This window comes from Camelus bactrianus, chromosome 3 (assembly GCF_048773025.1).
Source record: "Camelus bactrianus isolate YW-2024 breed Bactrian camel chromosome 3, ASM4877302v1, whole genome shotgun sequence".
NCBI lineage: Eukaryota > Metazoa > Chordata > Mammalia > Artiodactyla > Camelidae > Camelus > Camelus bactrianus.
In genome coordinates, this window is record NC_133541.1 from 67,664,510 (window position 1) to 67,677,618 (window position 13,109).

The following is a 13,109-nucleotide window of genomic DNA, read 5'->3' on the forward strand; positions in this document are numbered from 1 at the left end:
ATTTTGACAAATATGCCATTTCTGTCTCATGTGTTTATGTTAGAACTCACTCCCTCTAAGCTGTGTTGAATGTCTGCTTGATGCCAGGCACTGTGATAGGTGCTAAAAAGATGAAAATTATGAAAATTTAGTTTTGTCCTTTAGATAATTCACAGTTTGATAGTTCATAGGCCAGGAAGGGCAATTGTAGGTAACAGACAGGAAGAGAAGAGTATCATAAAATTAAACAGGCAAATGCTTATAAATTGCTGTATGATTCAAAATAGTTTATTTTGGACATTATATTAACTTTAAGAAAAGGGTATCAGTAAGTTTTTTGAACATTGTTGTATATATGGAAATGACTAGCTAAACCCTACAGAGGCTAAAAGAACTTATAAGGAAGCATTTTTGTTCTAAAAACTCTCATCTACCTCTCTGCAGTTCTCAGATAGTGTTCTTAACAGTGTTCACCTGAATATCATGCCATTTTAATTGTACCTGTCCTTGCATCGTCCATGTTTCCTTTTAGGTTTCTATATATGCTGTCCCAGAGAAGATTGGTCAAGTTCACCATGCCTTGGAAACAACTGTGAAGCTTCTTGAGTTTTATCAAAACTACTTTGAAATCCAGTACCCACTAAAGAAATTGGGTAAGAATCAAACAGTGCCTCTGGTTTTTCTTACCATTATAACCTAGGTTCATTTTGCAAATGTTTTGTTACAACTTTTGCCGAAGTTATTTTAAAAGAAAACGAAGGACCACTGTTAATGTTTTAAAAATTGTTTGAGTTTGTTAAGATAATTTAGATACCATGAATGTATCCGAATGTGTAGAGGTTTATGGGGCTATTTCAAAGGTGCTTTGTGAGTGGAAATTTGCTTAGGGCTCGGTCTGAAGTTGACTAATTCAAATTTCCTAAGAAATTCCTAATTCAAATAGTGACAAGAGTAATGGGAGCTCAGGAAATCAAGAACATCTCTGTGCTGTTCAGTGTGGGGCTGGTTCTAGATAGAAGAGCGCTGGCCCTGCGTTTCCTCCTCCTTGCTCTGGGAAGTGACTCACTGTGACGGAATTAGGTGTCTCTTCTTCTGCAAAGGGGCAGAGCATAGGTGACTCTTCAGGGGGTTGATCAGGCCTTTCTCACCTGACCAGTAGGTGAGGCGCATGCAAGGCTTGGAAAGTTCCTCTTCCTTATGCGTGTAAAATGAACTTACTGCCTTCTGATTCACAGTGATAGGCCAATGGGTAAAATATTTTCATTTAACTAGGGAATGCCTTAGACAAGGGAAAGTTGATCACTTCTTTCCTGTTATGTCCAGATTTGGTGGCTATTCCTGACTTTGAAGCAGGAGCAATGGAAAATTGGGGTTTGCTCACCTTCCGAGAAGAGACACTTCTGTATGATAATAGTACTTCTTCAGTGGTGGACAGAAAACTGATTACTAAAATCATCGCTCATGAGCTGGCCCATCAGGTATCAGCAGCCAGGGCTGTTGTATCTCATAGCTGTGGTCTGTTTCATATCATAGAGTTTTAGAATACATTTAGATGCTAATGATAATTCAACTTTTTATTATAGTATTGCTTTCTTTTGTAATAAAATGATGCTTTTTTAACATAAATTTAATTTTGGATAAAAATGCTATCTAATGTTTGTATAGAATTTTACAATTTATAAAGCATTTTCACATCCATCATCTCACGTCTTTTTCATAACTGCTCTAAGGTGGGTGATAATCCCATTTTACTGATGTAGAAACTGAGACTCAGCTTAAATAAATGACTTGCTCAAAGTTACACAGCTAGTAAGCCTCAGCGCTGAGCCTTGAAGAACTAGTCTCCTCAAGATTTCTTTTTCTGCTAATGATACACAGCTGTCTTGCCTCTCACACATGCTAGCCGCCCAGTATTACTTTGTAGGGAAGAAATCTTTTCTCTGAATTCACTGTCTTCTCACAACTCTTGGACTGTAGTTTGTCTCCTGCTAGAACTGGGTTCTTTATTAATTTGGGAGAGGAAGGGTACTCTTTGTATAACATGGGGAAAAGGAAATTATTTGGGTACGTGAAGCTCCCTCTTCCTTCCCCACACCTCGTCTCTCGTGTACCCTCGATGAGGTGCTCATTGGTGTTGGGTATGCTTTGGGGGTGTCGTGAAGGTGGGAGGCTGTGGAGGAAGAGTAGGACGTGGTCAGGTCAGCTTGCTCCCTGCCTCAGACACAGCCTGTAGACGGGCTCTGCAGCCCGCGTGGAGCCTTCACGATACGCCGGCGGATGAACATGTGCTCATTTGCTGTTGTAGTTGTAGGTGTGTAGAGAAGCAGGTTTCTTTTTTTTTAAGGAGATCTCCTCCAGGTCTCTTATTTCTGGGCCATCCGTCATCGCTTGGGGAGTATTTCTCTCTTACTTCTTCTTTTGGACTTACAAGTCATCTTCCCCTGAAACAAGTTTTAAGATAATATCTTTGAAAAATATGCTACTGCATTTCTCAAAAGTGTTTTGTTTCAGTACCTAGTAACCCTATCACATTGCTGATGGTTTGAGACAAGCCCCAGGCCACACTGACTGAATTGCATACCCTAATACCACTCTTTATTTCAGAGACCTTGAGATAACATTTTTTAGTTGAGTGTCCTATCATTTTTTCCTTCTTACTGCCTCACAGAAGAAGTCATTTAAAGATCTTTCTGATTTCATTTATTTATATGCATGCCAAGTTTCTTAAGGAATGTTGTTCTAATTCTGTTCTGAATCATGTAAATACTGTCCTCAGCTTGGGAAACTGAGGGGAACATGCAGTACGGGCTCTCTGAATATAAGAACGTCCCTTACATAGACATTTAGTTTTTAGTTGTCATGATGGTTGTAGATAAAATAGAAAATAATCATACTAATTTGTTACTAGAAAGTAGAAGAATTTCATTATCTAGGAAATCACACTTTTAATGATGTGGCTAAAAAACTGTTTTTGTTTACTGAGTAATATAGCATGTGTGTTAAATTGATAAATATGCTAATTGTCTGTCTTTCTTGTTTTCCTATTTAAGGTAAATGTTAAATTTTTAATTTCAGTTTTAAAGTAAATTTAGATAACAAATACAATTTATTTGTAAGTTTTTAATTAGAATATAATTTGTCTTAACTATAATAAGTGTATTTTTAAGTAATTGTAATCTGGTTACAAGTGGTTAATCTGGCAATTCAATTATTAGAAAATTCTTGAGAATGTAAAGTTGGTTAGTAGTCTGTTTCTTCCCACAGTGGTTTGGTAATCTGGTAACAATGCAGTGGTGGAATGATCTGTGGCTAAATGAAGGTTTTGCTACTTTCATGGAGTATTTCTCTTTGGAAAAAATATTTGAAGAGCTCTCCAGTGTAAGTACACTGTTAGGCCTACAGTGAATCCTGGGGGGGAATATAGTCATCACATTTGCCATGTATTTTCCATGTGTCTGGAGCAATGCAAATGTTTCTAGAAAGATAAAATAAAATTGACCCTTGTTACTGATCTCTATACCTCTTGAGATTTGACAATGAAAATTATTCTTTTATTTACCGATACAGTTTAGAAAGCTGAAATTATGTGATCTTATTTTACACTTTGTCACTAAGATGAACATTTGAAATCGCTTTGCTACATTTTATATTTACTAGATATGGTCCTTATGCTTGAAGGAATTTAGATAAAGTTAAAAAGGCTTTTTTTGCAAAACAGAAGTTTTTATCCTATGTATAAGGAGAGAAAAAATTGTCGTGTTTTGTTGCAATATTGTTTCTGTTATCGCTGTGATTATTCCTAGAACAGTGATACATAAGTTGATACAAATAATTTGCCTTTTTTTAGGTACAAACCATGTTTTGTGCCCCTTTCAAAGACATGGAGCACCATTCTGTTATAGAGAGCATAATTATGTTGTTACTATGTTATTACACTCTCTGGAGATATTCCTTATCCTTAGAGTTATTTGGACACACTAGGTCATGATACGACAGATATTGCCAAATAATTCATGCAATAGGAGGAAAAGGATAAAGATCCCTTGCAACCCGAAAATTCTGTGACTTTCTATCAGACTTCCTGGACACATGATACAATACTGCTTCAAAAAAGGAGTACTCTTAAAGCTTTCAATTTGAAATTTTTGTCTAGGATCTGTTCAAAAATTTCACATGGTAAAAGGAACTCATTTTTGGCTAGAATGCTAAGCAAGGTACTCTAAATCTGTATGTGTATGCTACTCAATTAAGCAATGAGATATACAGTTTCACCACTTGGTGGTGCCCAGAATGTTTAAAAACTTCTCATATATATTCTAGGGGAGCTTCTGCTATTCTCTCAAAGGCTTCTTTCTGTGTGAGAGTCATGTTTTACTTCACATGGACCTCACCTAATGCATCTTATTTTAATAGAAAAGCTGGGTTATGTGTGAGAAATCAGCTTGAGAAACAGTTCCTATTTTTTTCAATTTCAGCTTTTTGTTTTACAAGTATATACTAACAGTTTTCACATATTCATTTTGAATATCTGGATTTAGCGTTTGGTTGCTTTAGTAATAAATAGATTCTTAATTCATCCTTATGCTGTTGTTTAGGAAATACTTATTGATGGGGCCAGGAGATTATAATTTTATTTTTAAATTTAAGGAATATGCATTAATGTCACATTCTTCCTACATTTTCCAAAACTTATGTTCTGAAGTTTAGTGAAGCTAGTTAATTTTTTTAAATGACCTTAAGTAGTAGTTAGTCTAATTCATATAAATAATTACTATATACTTGCCTCTGCCTTTAATACTGTTCATGGTTTCTTAATCTGTTTCACTTTTTGCTAGTATGAAGATTTCTTAGATGCTCGATTTAAAACCCTGAAGAAAGATTCCTTGAATTCATCTCATCCAATATCATCATCATCTATTCAGTCTTCAGAACAGATTGAAGAAATGTTTGATTCTCTTTCCTATTTTAAGGTATTGCTATGCACAAAAAGTACCTGGAGTAGGTTACAAATTAATTTCACATGTGAGCAAGCTGTCTAATTTAGATTGCTTTAAAGATTAAATAAGTATTATTTTCAGGTATCCTAATAAGCTGGAAGATGTTTGCTTCTATTTAAATCTTGGTCTTAACTTTATCTGGGATTTTCTTTCTTTCTCTGCCTCTTGTTGAAGTTTTCTGACCAGTATTCTGGGTAGTTAGCCAGATCTTATAGTAATGTATGTTTTAAAGTTGGGTCACTGTCCAGATCTACAGGTGGCATATGTCCAGGGAAGGTCCTAAGCCCTCGGCTGTGTTATTCAGGATTAAGGTATGTTCCAAAGTCAGAATTGCCAAAACAAGTAACCAAACGAGATTTTTAAGAATTGAAGATTATATTGTAGAATTATAAAAATAGACTCCAGGTTTTGGGGTGAAGCAAAACAGAGAACTAGAAACCTGATCAGGATCTCCATGAGCCAGAGAACAGAACAGGGATATCAGTGCCACTCATGCTGTGTTGGGAGGGAGGGCCCAATATGATGGCTTATTTGCCTCCTTACTCTGGCTGTCGGATTAAGATCAATAACTTGAATTCGTGTCCTGAAGAGAGAAGAAAAATATGTAAAACATGTGAGATACAGTCCATGTCATCAAGAAACTCAAAGTTTAGGTGGTGAGTACTTACGAAGCAATGAGATAATATGTGCTAAGTGAATGGTTCAGAGACTATGAAGAGAAATTTTTCAAAAGAAAATGGAAATTGAGGTGAATGAAATAATAGGAAGAGTAGAGGTAAAGAAGAATGGGGACAGTAGAATGGGCAGGAGTGGCACAATGAGGTCTGCAAAGAAAAAGTCAGATACTAATGGGCAGGGAATTTTTGTTTGGTGAGCAGATGTTTGCAGTGGAAGCCACATGTGGTGAAGGGGAAAGATGAGAAAGGTCGGTTGGGACTGAATTGTAGAAGGTCCTGAATGCCATCAGGAATCTGGACTTTTTTTATGTAATCAATGGGAAGCTTTAGAAGATTTTTAAACAGAGGAATGGCTGATTAAAGTTACTGGTTAGGAAAATTAATTTGTTTCAGTTTATAAAGTGGATTTAAGTGGAAAGAGACCTAAAATCAGGAAATTGCTGCTGAAGTCCAAGTGAGCAATGGTAAAAGTTTAAAGTTAGGAGTGGTAATGAGAGTGGGAGGAAAGCGATGCGTATGAAATAACACTAGGTGGAGGGAAGTACTTAAAGGACTCAGTGACAGGGTAAGGCGTGAAGAAGGAGGCAGAAATGTTTTCCAGGTTCTAGCCTGACAGGCAGTGAGAATGGTAGTACTATTAATAAATAGGGAAATTAGGAGTTCAATTAGCTGTATAAAATATATTCCAGTTAGAGGTGATTTTTAAAGCCTGTAATGGACCTGCCAATAGAGAAAATTTTAAAACTTGTGGTTCTGTTCTTATACAGAACAGTTATTTCAGGATCTGTTGTTACAGAACTCCTTCTTCCTCTGAACCCAGAATTCAGTGTCTTCTGAGCACGTGGTCTCCACAGCATACCTAATCCCTGTCAATATAACTACTTTTTTCAGAATTGGGAATCTGGCACATATCCCACATAATTGAGAAAAATGGGACACTGGATAATTTATATTGTGTGCAAGAAACAGTAAATGTCAGCAGGGAAATGTATTTGGTCTTCAAGCCTATAATCTTCAAGCCTAGTTCTGATGCAGATTGCCTTGTGAGAATCCATTCATTTAGCAGATTGTATTAAGTGCCATCCACACACCTGGCTTTGTCCTAGGTGCTGGGGATACATCAGGGAATGAGGTGGACTATGTCACTTCTGCTGTGGAGCTTCCATTTCAAGGGGTCAGTATACAAATGAATGAGGAAATAGGTACTATGCTGGGTTGTAAGTGCTGGTATGAAAATAAAGCATGGTGAGGGACATGAGAGTGACAGAGGAAGTGGTGTTTTATATGAGATGGTTGGGGAAGACCACCGATAAAGAGATACTCGATTATCATCTGGAGGATGTGAGGGAATGAGGCTTGTGGATTTATGTGGGAAGAATGTTCCAGGCAAAGGGAATAACCAATACATAGGGTTTGTGTGCAGAAATGGTAGGCCTGAGACTGCCATCCTTAGAAAGGCCTGATTGCAGGACTGGCCCTTGGCTGGTATCAGGGAACTTGGGTTTCAGGAGAGTCCCCACCGTTCCCTGATAAGAATGACTCAGTGTGCCTAAACTGTTTGTACAACGTGGCTTGTGCTATATATCTGTTTTCCTTCTGGGAGTCTGGAATTTTGGTGCTGGCTAGGATACTTCTGTGACTAGCCCCCCAATAACAATCCTGGGTACTGAGTCTTTAAGGAACCTCTGTGGTAGGCATCGTTTCATATGTGTTGTCGCAGTTTGTTGCTGGGGGAATTAAGCACGTCCTGTCTGACTCCTCTGGAGAGGACTCTAGGAAGCTTGTACTTGGTCGTCCCATGAACCTTTTCCCTTAGCTGATTTAGCTTTATATCCTTTCACACTAATAAATCATGGTGGTGAGCATGACTATACACTGAGTCCTGTGAGTCCTTCTAACATGTCATCATACCTGGGACTTGTCTTGGGGATTCCCACACAGCTTGAGATGAGAGGTCGCATGCCATGTTCAAGCACCAGCAAGGAGCCAATATATCTGGAGTGGAATAAACAGAAAGGAAAGTAGTAGATGAAGTCAGAGGGATTATAGGGGCCAGGTCATTGTAGCGTCTAGTAAGACATGGGAAGGTCCTTAATTTTATACTATGTGGAATTAAAAGTCATTTGACAAGGGAAGTACCATAGTATGACTTTTTTTTTTTTTTTTTAAGATCACTTAGCCTTTAACATCACATGGAGTCAAGATGACTAGTTAGGAGGTGGTTGTAGTAAACCAGTGGCAAGATAATGGTGGCATGTTCAAGGGTGAAAGTGATGAGCTAAAGTTGGATTTGATATGTATTATAAAGGTTAGTCCAGTAGAATTTGCTAATGGATTAGATATGGAACTAAGAGAGGGGTAAAGGATGACTTCAAGATTTTTGTCTGAACAGCTAAAAAAATGGAGTTGTTATTTGTTGAAGTGAGAAGATTATTGGATGAGTGGATTTGGGGAAAGAAGAAAATAGAGTTCAATCTTTGAGTAGGTTTGAGATGCACAAGAAGAGCTACTAGGCATGTAGTTGGATATGAGTCTGGAATTGAGGGGAAGTCTGATTAGATACATAAATTTGGGAGTCATTTAAAACCCCTGGGGTTAAGGAAATCAAGTAGGAAGTAAATTTAGAGAAGAAAAGACATCTGAAGATTAAATGCCAGGGACAGCAAAATTTAGTCCTTAGGAAGATAAGGAGGATCCAGCAAAAGATAGAGAGAGGGATGGCCAGTGAATAGGGCAAGAATCAAGAGTGATGTGCCAAGGCCAAGTGCAGAAAGACTTTCAAGGAGGAGTGGATGATCAATCATATCAAATGCTATGAGTAGGTTGATAAAGGTGAGCCTGAGAATTGACATTGGTTTGACACCATGAACTGCACCAGTGACCTTGATAAAAACCAATTCCAGTGGAATGACAGTTGGAAGATGGCTGAAGATAAAATGGAAAAAGAGCAAATGGAGATGGCAGATGCAGACAACTTTTTTGAGGCATTTACTACAAAGGAGGAATAAGAGATAGAGTGATAACTGAAGGAGTGATAACACTAGGTTAAGAAAAGGCATCTTTTATTTGTTTAAAATGAGGACTGTTACATAGTTTTTGTTTGCTAATGGAATGTTAGAGTAGAGAGGGAAAGTCAGTGATGCAGGAGACAAGGGGAACTGTTGGGAACAAGAATGAATACATTTAAAGAACAAGTAACACTGTGAAGGGTGATACAGAAATAAGAGAGTAACAGGTACTAAGTTGAGTTATGTGTATCTGATAATCTTGAGGACTTAGCATTGCTACATTTTTATCAGAAATGAAATTCATTCAAGAAGTATTTGAGGGCCTGCTATGTACCTATGCGTTATTGTAGTCATAGGAGTTGAGCTTTTCGGTTTTTACCTAAACTAGCATACAGTCTAGAAGAGGAAATATGTATCTAAGGCAGATGCAGGCAGTGTGACATAATTACTTTTGAAGATGGAGAAATATGATTTGTGTCTCGAATCAGGGAAGGCTTCACAGAGGAGGAGGTGGTGGTTTTAAGACTGAGAGTGATGACATGCGTCAGTGAATATAGTGTTATCTATGCATGTCTGACTCTGAATTACTAGTGTAGGCTTACTGCCCTATACACTCATTAGATCCAAACATATTTGAAATGACTCTACAGGAAGAAGACAGGTTTTTGGTTACTTCAGCAATATGATATACTAAAATTGGAAACTAATGTACTCCCTAGCAAAGAGACTTTTGAGAGCTTAGCTAATTTATTGTCTCCAGTGTGCCCCTGAATTCGACTGGTACTTTAAGCACTGGGGCTAGGGATGGGAATGTCACAGAAAATTTGGCATTTTTTTAATTAAAAATATATTTATAAACACTTAACTTCTTTTTAACAGTAACACTGAAACAGTGAGTAACTGGTAGAACACACAAAAAGGCTCATTGCAGAATTAGTGCCCATAGGGATTTACTCCATTAATTCTTTTTCAAATTCTTTAAAATAATTCTGAAGACAATTTGAACATAGTCCACAACTGTTATATGAGACAAAATAACAGTGTATTATAACTGGTTTATGAAAGTATATGCTTAGAATGATTATATTTTGAGTTTTTCACTCTTATTTCTATAAACCTATGGTATTCTATTATTTTCCTCCCTTTTTCACTTTTTTTTTTTTTTTTTTTTTTTTGGAATAGGGGGCTTCCCTCTTATTGATGCTGAAAACTTACCTGAGTGAAGATATATTTCAACATGCTATTATTCTTTACCTGCATAATCATAGCTATGCATCCATTCACAGTGATGATCTGTGGGATAGTTTTAATGAGGTAAGTGACCTGGATATTTTTTTTAGCTCTTAAAGTAAGAAGAGAGGCATTCTTCTATTTATATTTTTATCAAGTTTGTAAATAAGCTGTGGTACCAAGGATAGTTATTTAAGAGAGAGGAGGATGGAGCTTACTATATGCATATTTAGGAATAGAGCAAAGAATTAAAAGTCATGAAATGGAGTGCTGGTCTTAATTGTTGAAAAAATTACATGTGGCCTTGTGTGAGCATCTTTAATCTGTATCTTAATCTCCATTCCTATCTTGTAGCAAAGTTCTCTTTTCTGTATTATCATATATCAATATATTTTCGCTATTTGCTTTTTTTTTTTTTTACAACAATCTCTTTTCCTATTCTTATGTTTTTGCAGTTTTTCCTCCTTCCATTCATGATTTTTTGCTCTGTACTCTGCCCTATAAACTCTCCTGTCTTTTGTGGCCAGGTTCCTCTAAAGTAGATGATCCATCACAGGCTGGCTGCCATGGCCGCATACTGTCCTTGGATCCTTTTGCTGTTTGGACTTTATTGTGCCTACAAGTACCTAACAAGCAGCGTAATCAGTTACAAGTTACGCTCCGCAGCAGCCCATGATCTCAGCCCTTCGTCGTGCACATATGCGGACTGCATAACCCTCGTGAGCATTTGAATTTGTTACCCTGATGTAGATCAATGGTTCTTAATGATCTGGAAGATCACAGACATATTTGAAAATTTGATGAAATTTCTGGACGCATTCCCCAGAAAAACCACAGATATGTAAATATCACACACAGTTTCAAAGTTTTACGGACCTGGGTTAAGAACCCCAGCTCTGAATCTTTTCCACATGCTATTTCTGCTCCCTTGCCTTGTCTGAAACTTGGTATCTTCTAGTTGTTAACCCTTTGTCCAGAAGATGCACCTTCCCTACTCCCTGAGTTCTCTTTGGGAAGAGGAATCAGTCCTTACTACCTAAGGGTTGCTTCCAAATCATCATATCCTGTTATTGTACAGTAGCATTTCCATTGAAAGCCACCTTGTTTACTTCCTACTCATTGTATTATCTACCTCCTGACATTTAGGATGTATTTCTGCCTTCCACGCTGACTTCAAGATTTGCATCGTACTGTTTTTCTGCCCCAGCCTAGTCCCATTATCCTCAGGTTTTTCAGCATCCATGTCAGATTATGCACTGGCCTCTTTATCTCAGTTCTATTTCGAAGACCAAAAAGTGCCTTGCCTTGGGGCAGGCTTGTTCTCTTCCCAACGCGTTGTCCAGAAACTAATAGGTCAGAGCCATGAGAAATGTAAGATTAACATCACAATGAATTTGGGAAGATTTGCTCCATCCTTTTCTGCCTTAAATAAATAGGTATGTGGTGGTTGAGGTAAGGCCAGCCGTAGTGGAGTGATATTACCAAACATTTTAAGTGCTTGATGATTGGAGTTGCTTGTGATTCCACGTGTAATCTAGAAAAATAATTTGAATCATAAGTTTAACTCACCTCCTTTAAAGAAATAGTTGAAAAATTGCTTCTTAATCTTTGATACCAGGTGTCTTAGGGACAGTGAGCTTCAGAGAGTCTGTGAACCTCTGACACTGGATTCTAGATTTTGTAGATAAACTCTTGTATTTCGTGGGGGTTTGTGACCACAAAAAACATTCACCGCTGTTGTCTAGAGAGACCAAAAGTCAAGGCAGCCAACCTGTTTATATTTCATCCTCTGCTGCTGCTGCTGCTGCTGCTCCTGGGCGCTCACACAGTGTGATTCTTTAAAAGATAAACTTTAACATTTATGAAAACAGAGGGCCTAGGGGATACAGAGAAATCTGGACCTGGCTGACTCACAGGAGTGAATAGCAGTGCTTCTGATTCTAGACTGTATGTCATTATTCATACCTTCTGAATGGTAGTATTGTGATCGGAAGGAGTGCTTACACCTTCTTAGGGATTTTAATGAACACTCAGTTGTTTGCTATCATATGTGCTGCTTTTTTAACATAGTGCTTCTCTTGCTCTCCTTGGTTATCAGCTGGCTCGATTCCAGACTGCTTTCCTTTTAGCAGTTGCTCATTTACCTAGAGTTGAAATGTAAATTCAGCTTAGCATTTGTGCTTCTGTTTTATATTACCATTAAATGTAGTCTTCATAGAATGAGTTTTTAAGCTGTTTATCTCTAAGCAAAACTGATTTATTCTTTTTTAGGTCACAAACAAAACACTAGATGTAAAGAAAATGATGAAAACTTGGACCCTGCAGAAAGGATTTCCTTTAGTGACTGTTCAGAGAAAGGGAAAGGAACTTCTTGTACAACAAGAAAGATTCTCTTTAAATATGAAGCCTGAAATTCAGCCTTCAGATGCAAGGTGCATGCCGTCTTTCTCTCCCTGCTAGCTCTTTTGCACCCTTAAAGTATTTTTAAATGCTTTAAAATCAAGTTCTTATGAAACAACAAGATTATCCCTTTCTGGGAATAGCTTGAAAATTTCCACCTTCCTGGCCACCACCCCTCTGCAAAAAAATTGTGTGTAACTGACTGAAATATTGGAAAGAGTGATAATCTTCTAATATTTTTTTTACAGCTCTCTGTGGCATATTCCACTGTCCTATGTCACTGATGGAAGGAATTATTCAAAATATCAATCGATATCATTACTGGACAAGAAATCAGGTTTGGTTTTAATTAACACTTTTCTGATAAGACATTAGAAAGAGCATATTTTCTAAAAATCTGACCAAATAGCAGAAAGGAGATTACATTTTCCAGTGTGCACATACTCTGTGCTGGTTCTGTGAGATAGCTGTACAAGATGCGACTAAAGTGAGATTGATTTTATGTACCATGCATAAAATTGGGCTTTCTTAGGCCTTATACCTTTTCTTAAATAAGGTATAAAAAGTTGCACTGAATATGCTAGCAGTCCTGGTAGAAAATAGTTTGTATGCTAGATAAATATTTTATGTTACAAAGGAAGAAGCAGTAAAAGCAGATCAGTTTCTTGAAGTATACTCTGCTGTCTACTCTTTAGGGAGGGGCTGGGGCAACTGCATTTTGATAAATACTCAAGATGATTCTTAGGCATGATTAAGGTTGATTCATGATCTAGATTTGTAGTAAATAATTATTACAAAATGTCCTATAGACAGAGTAT

At 37.4% G+C, this 13,109-nt stretch overlaps 1 protein-coding gene across 1 annotated transcript in view; it reads left to right on the forward strand.

The window, feature by feature from the left end:
* Window positions 1-13,109, forward strand: part of LNPEP (leucyl and cystinyl aminopeptidase) — an 89,182-nt gene that overhangs the window by 51,329 nt on the left and 24,744 nt on the right. Inside the window, exons 5-11 of the mRNA XM_010949539.3 lie at window positions 512-632; window positions 1,303-1,457; window positions 3,244-3,357; window positions 4,815-4,949; window positions 9,844-9,975; window positions 12,163-12,323; window positions 12,540-12,628. Of these exons, the coding sequence (XP_010947841.2) occupies window positions 512-632; window positions 1,303-1,457; window positions 3,244-3,357; window positions 4,815-4,949; window positions 9,844-9,975; window positions 12,163-12,323; window positions 12,540-12,628 (907 nt within the window). The remainder of the gene's footprint in view (window positions 1-511; window positions 633-1,302; window positions 1,458-3,243; window positions 3,358-4,814; window positions 4,950-9,843; window positions 9,976-12,162; window positions 12,324-12,539; window positions 12,629-13,109) is intronic.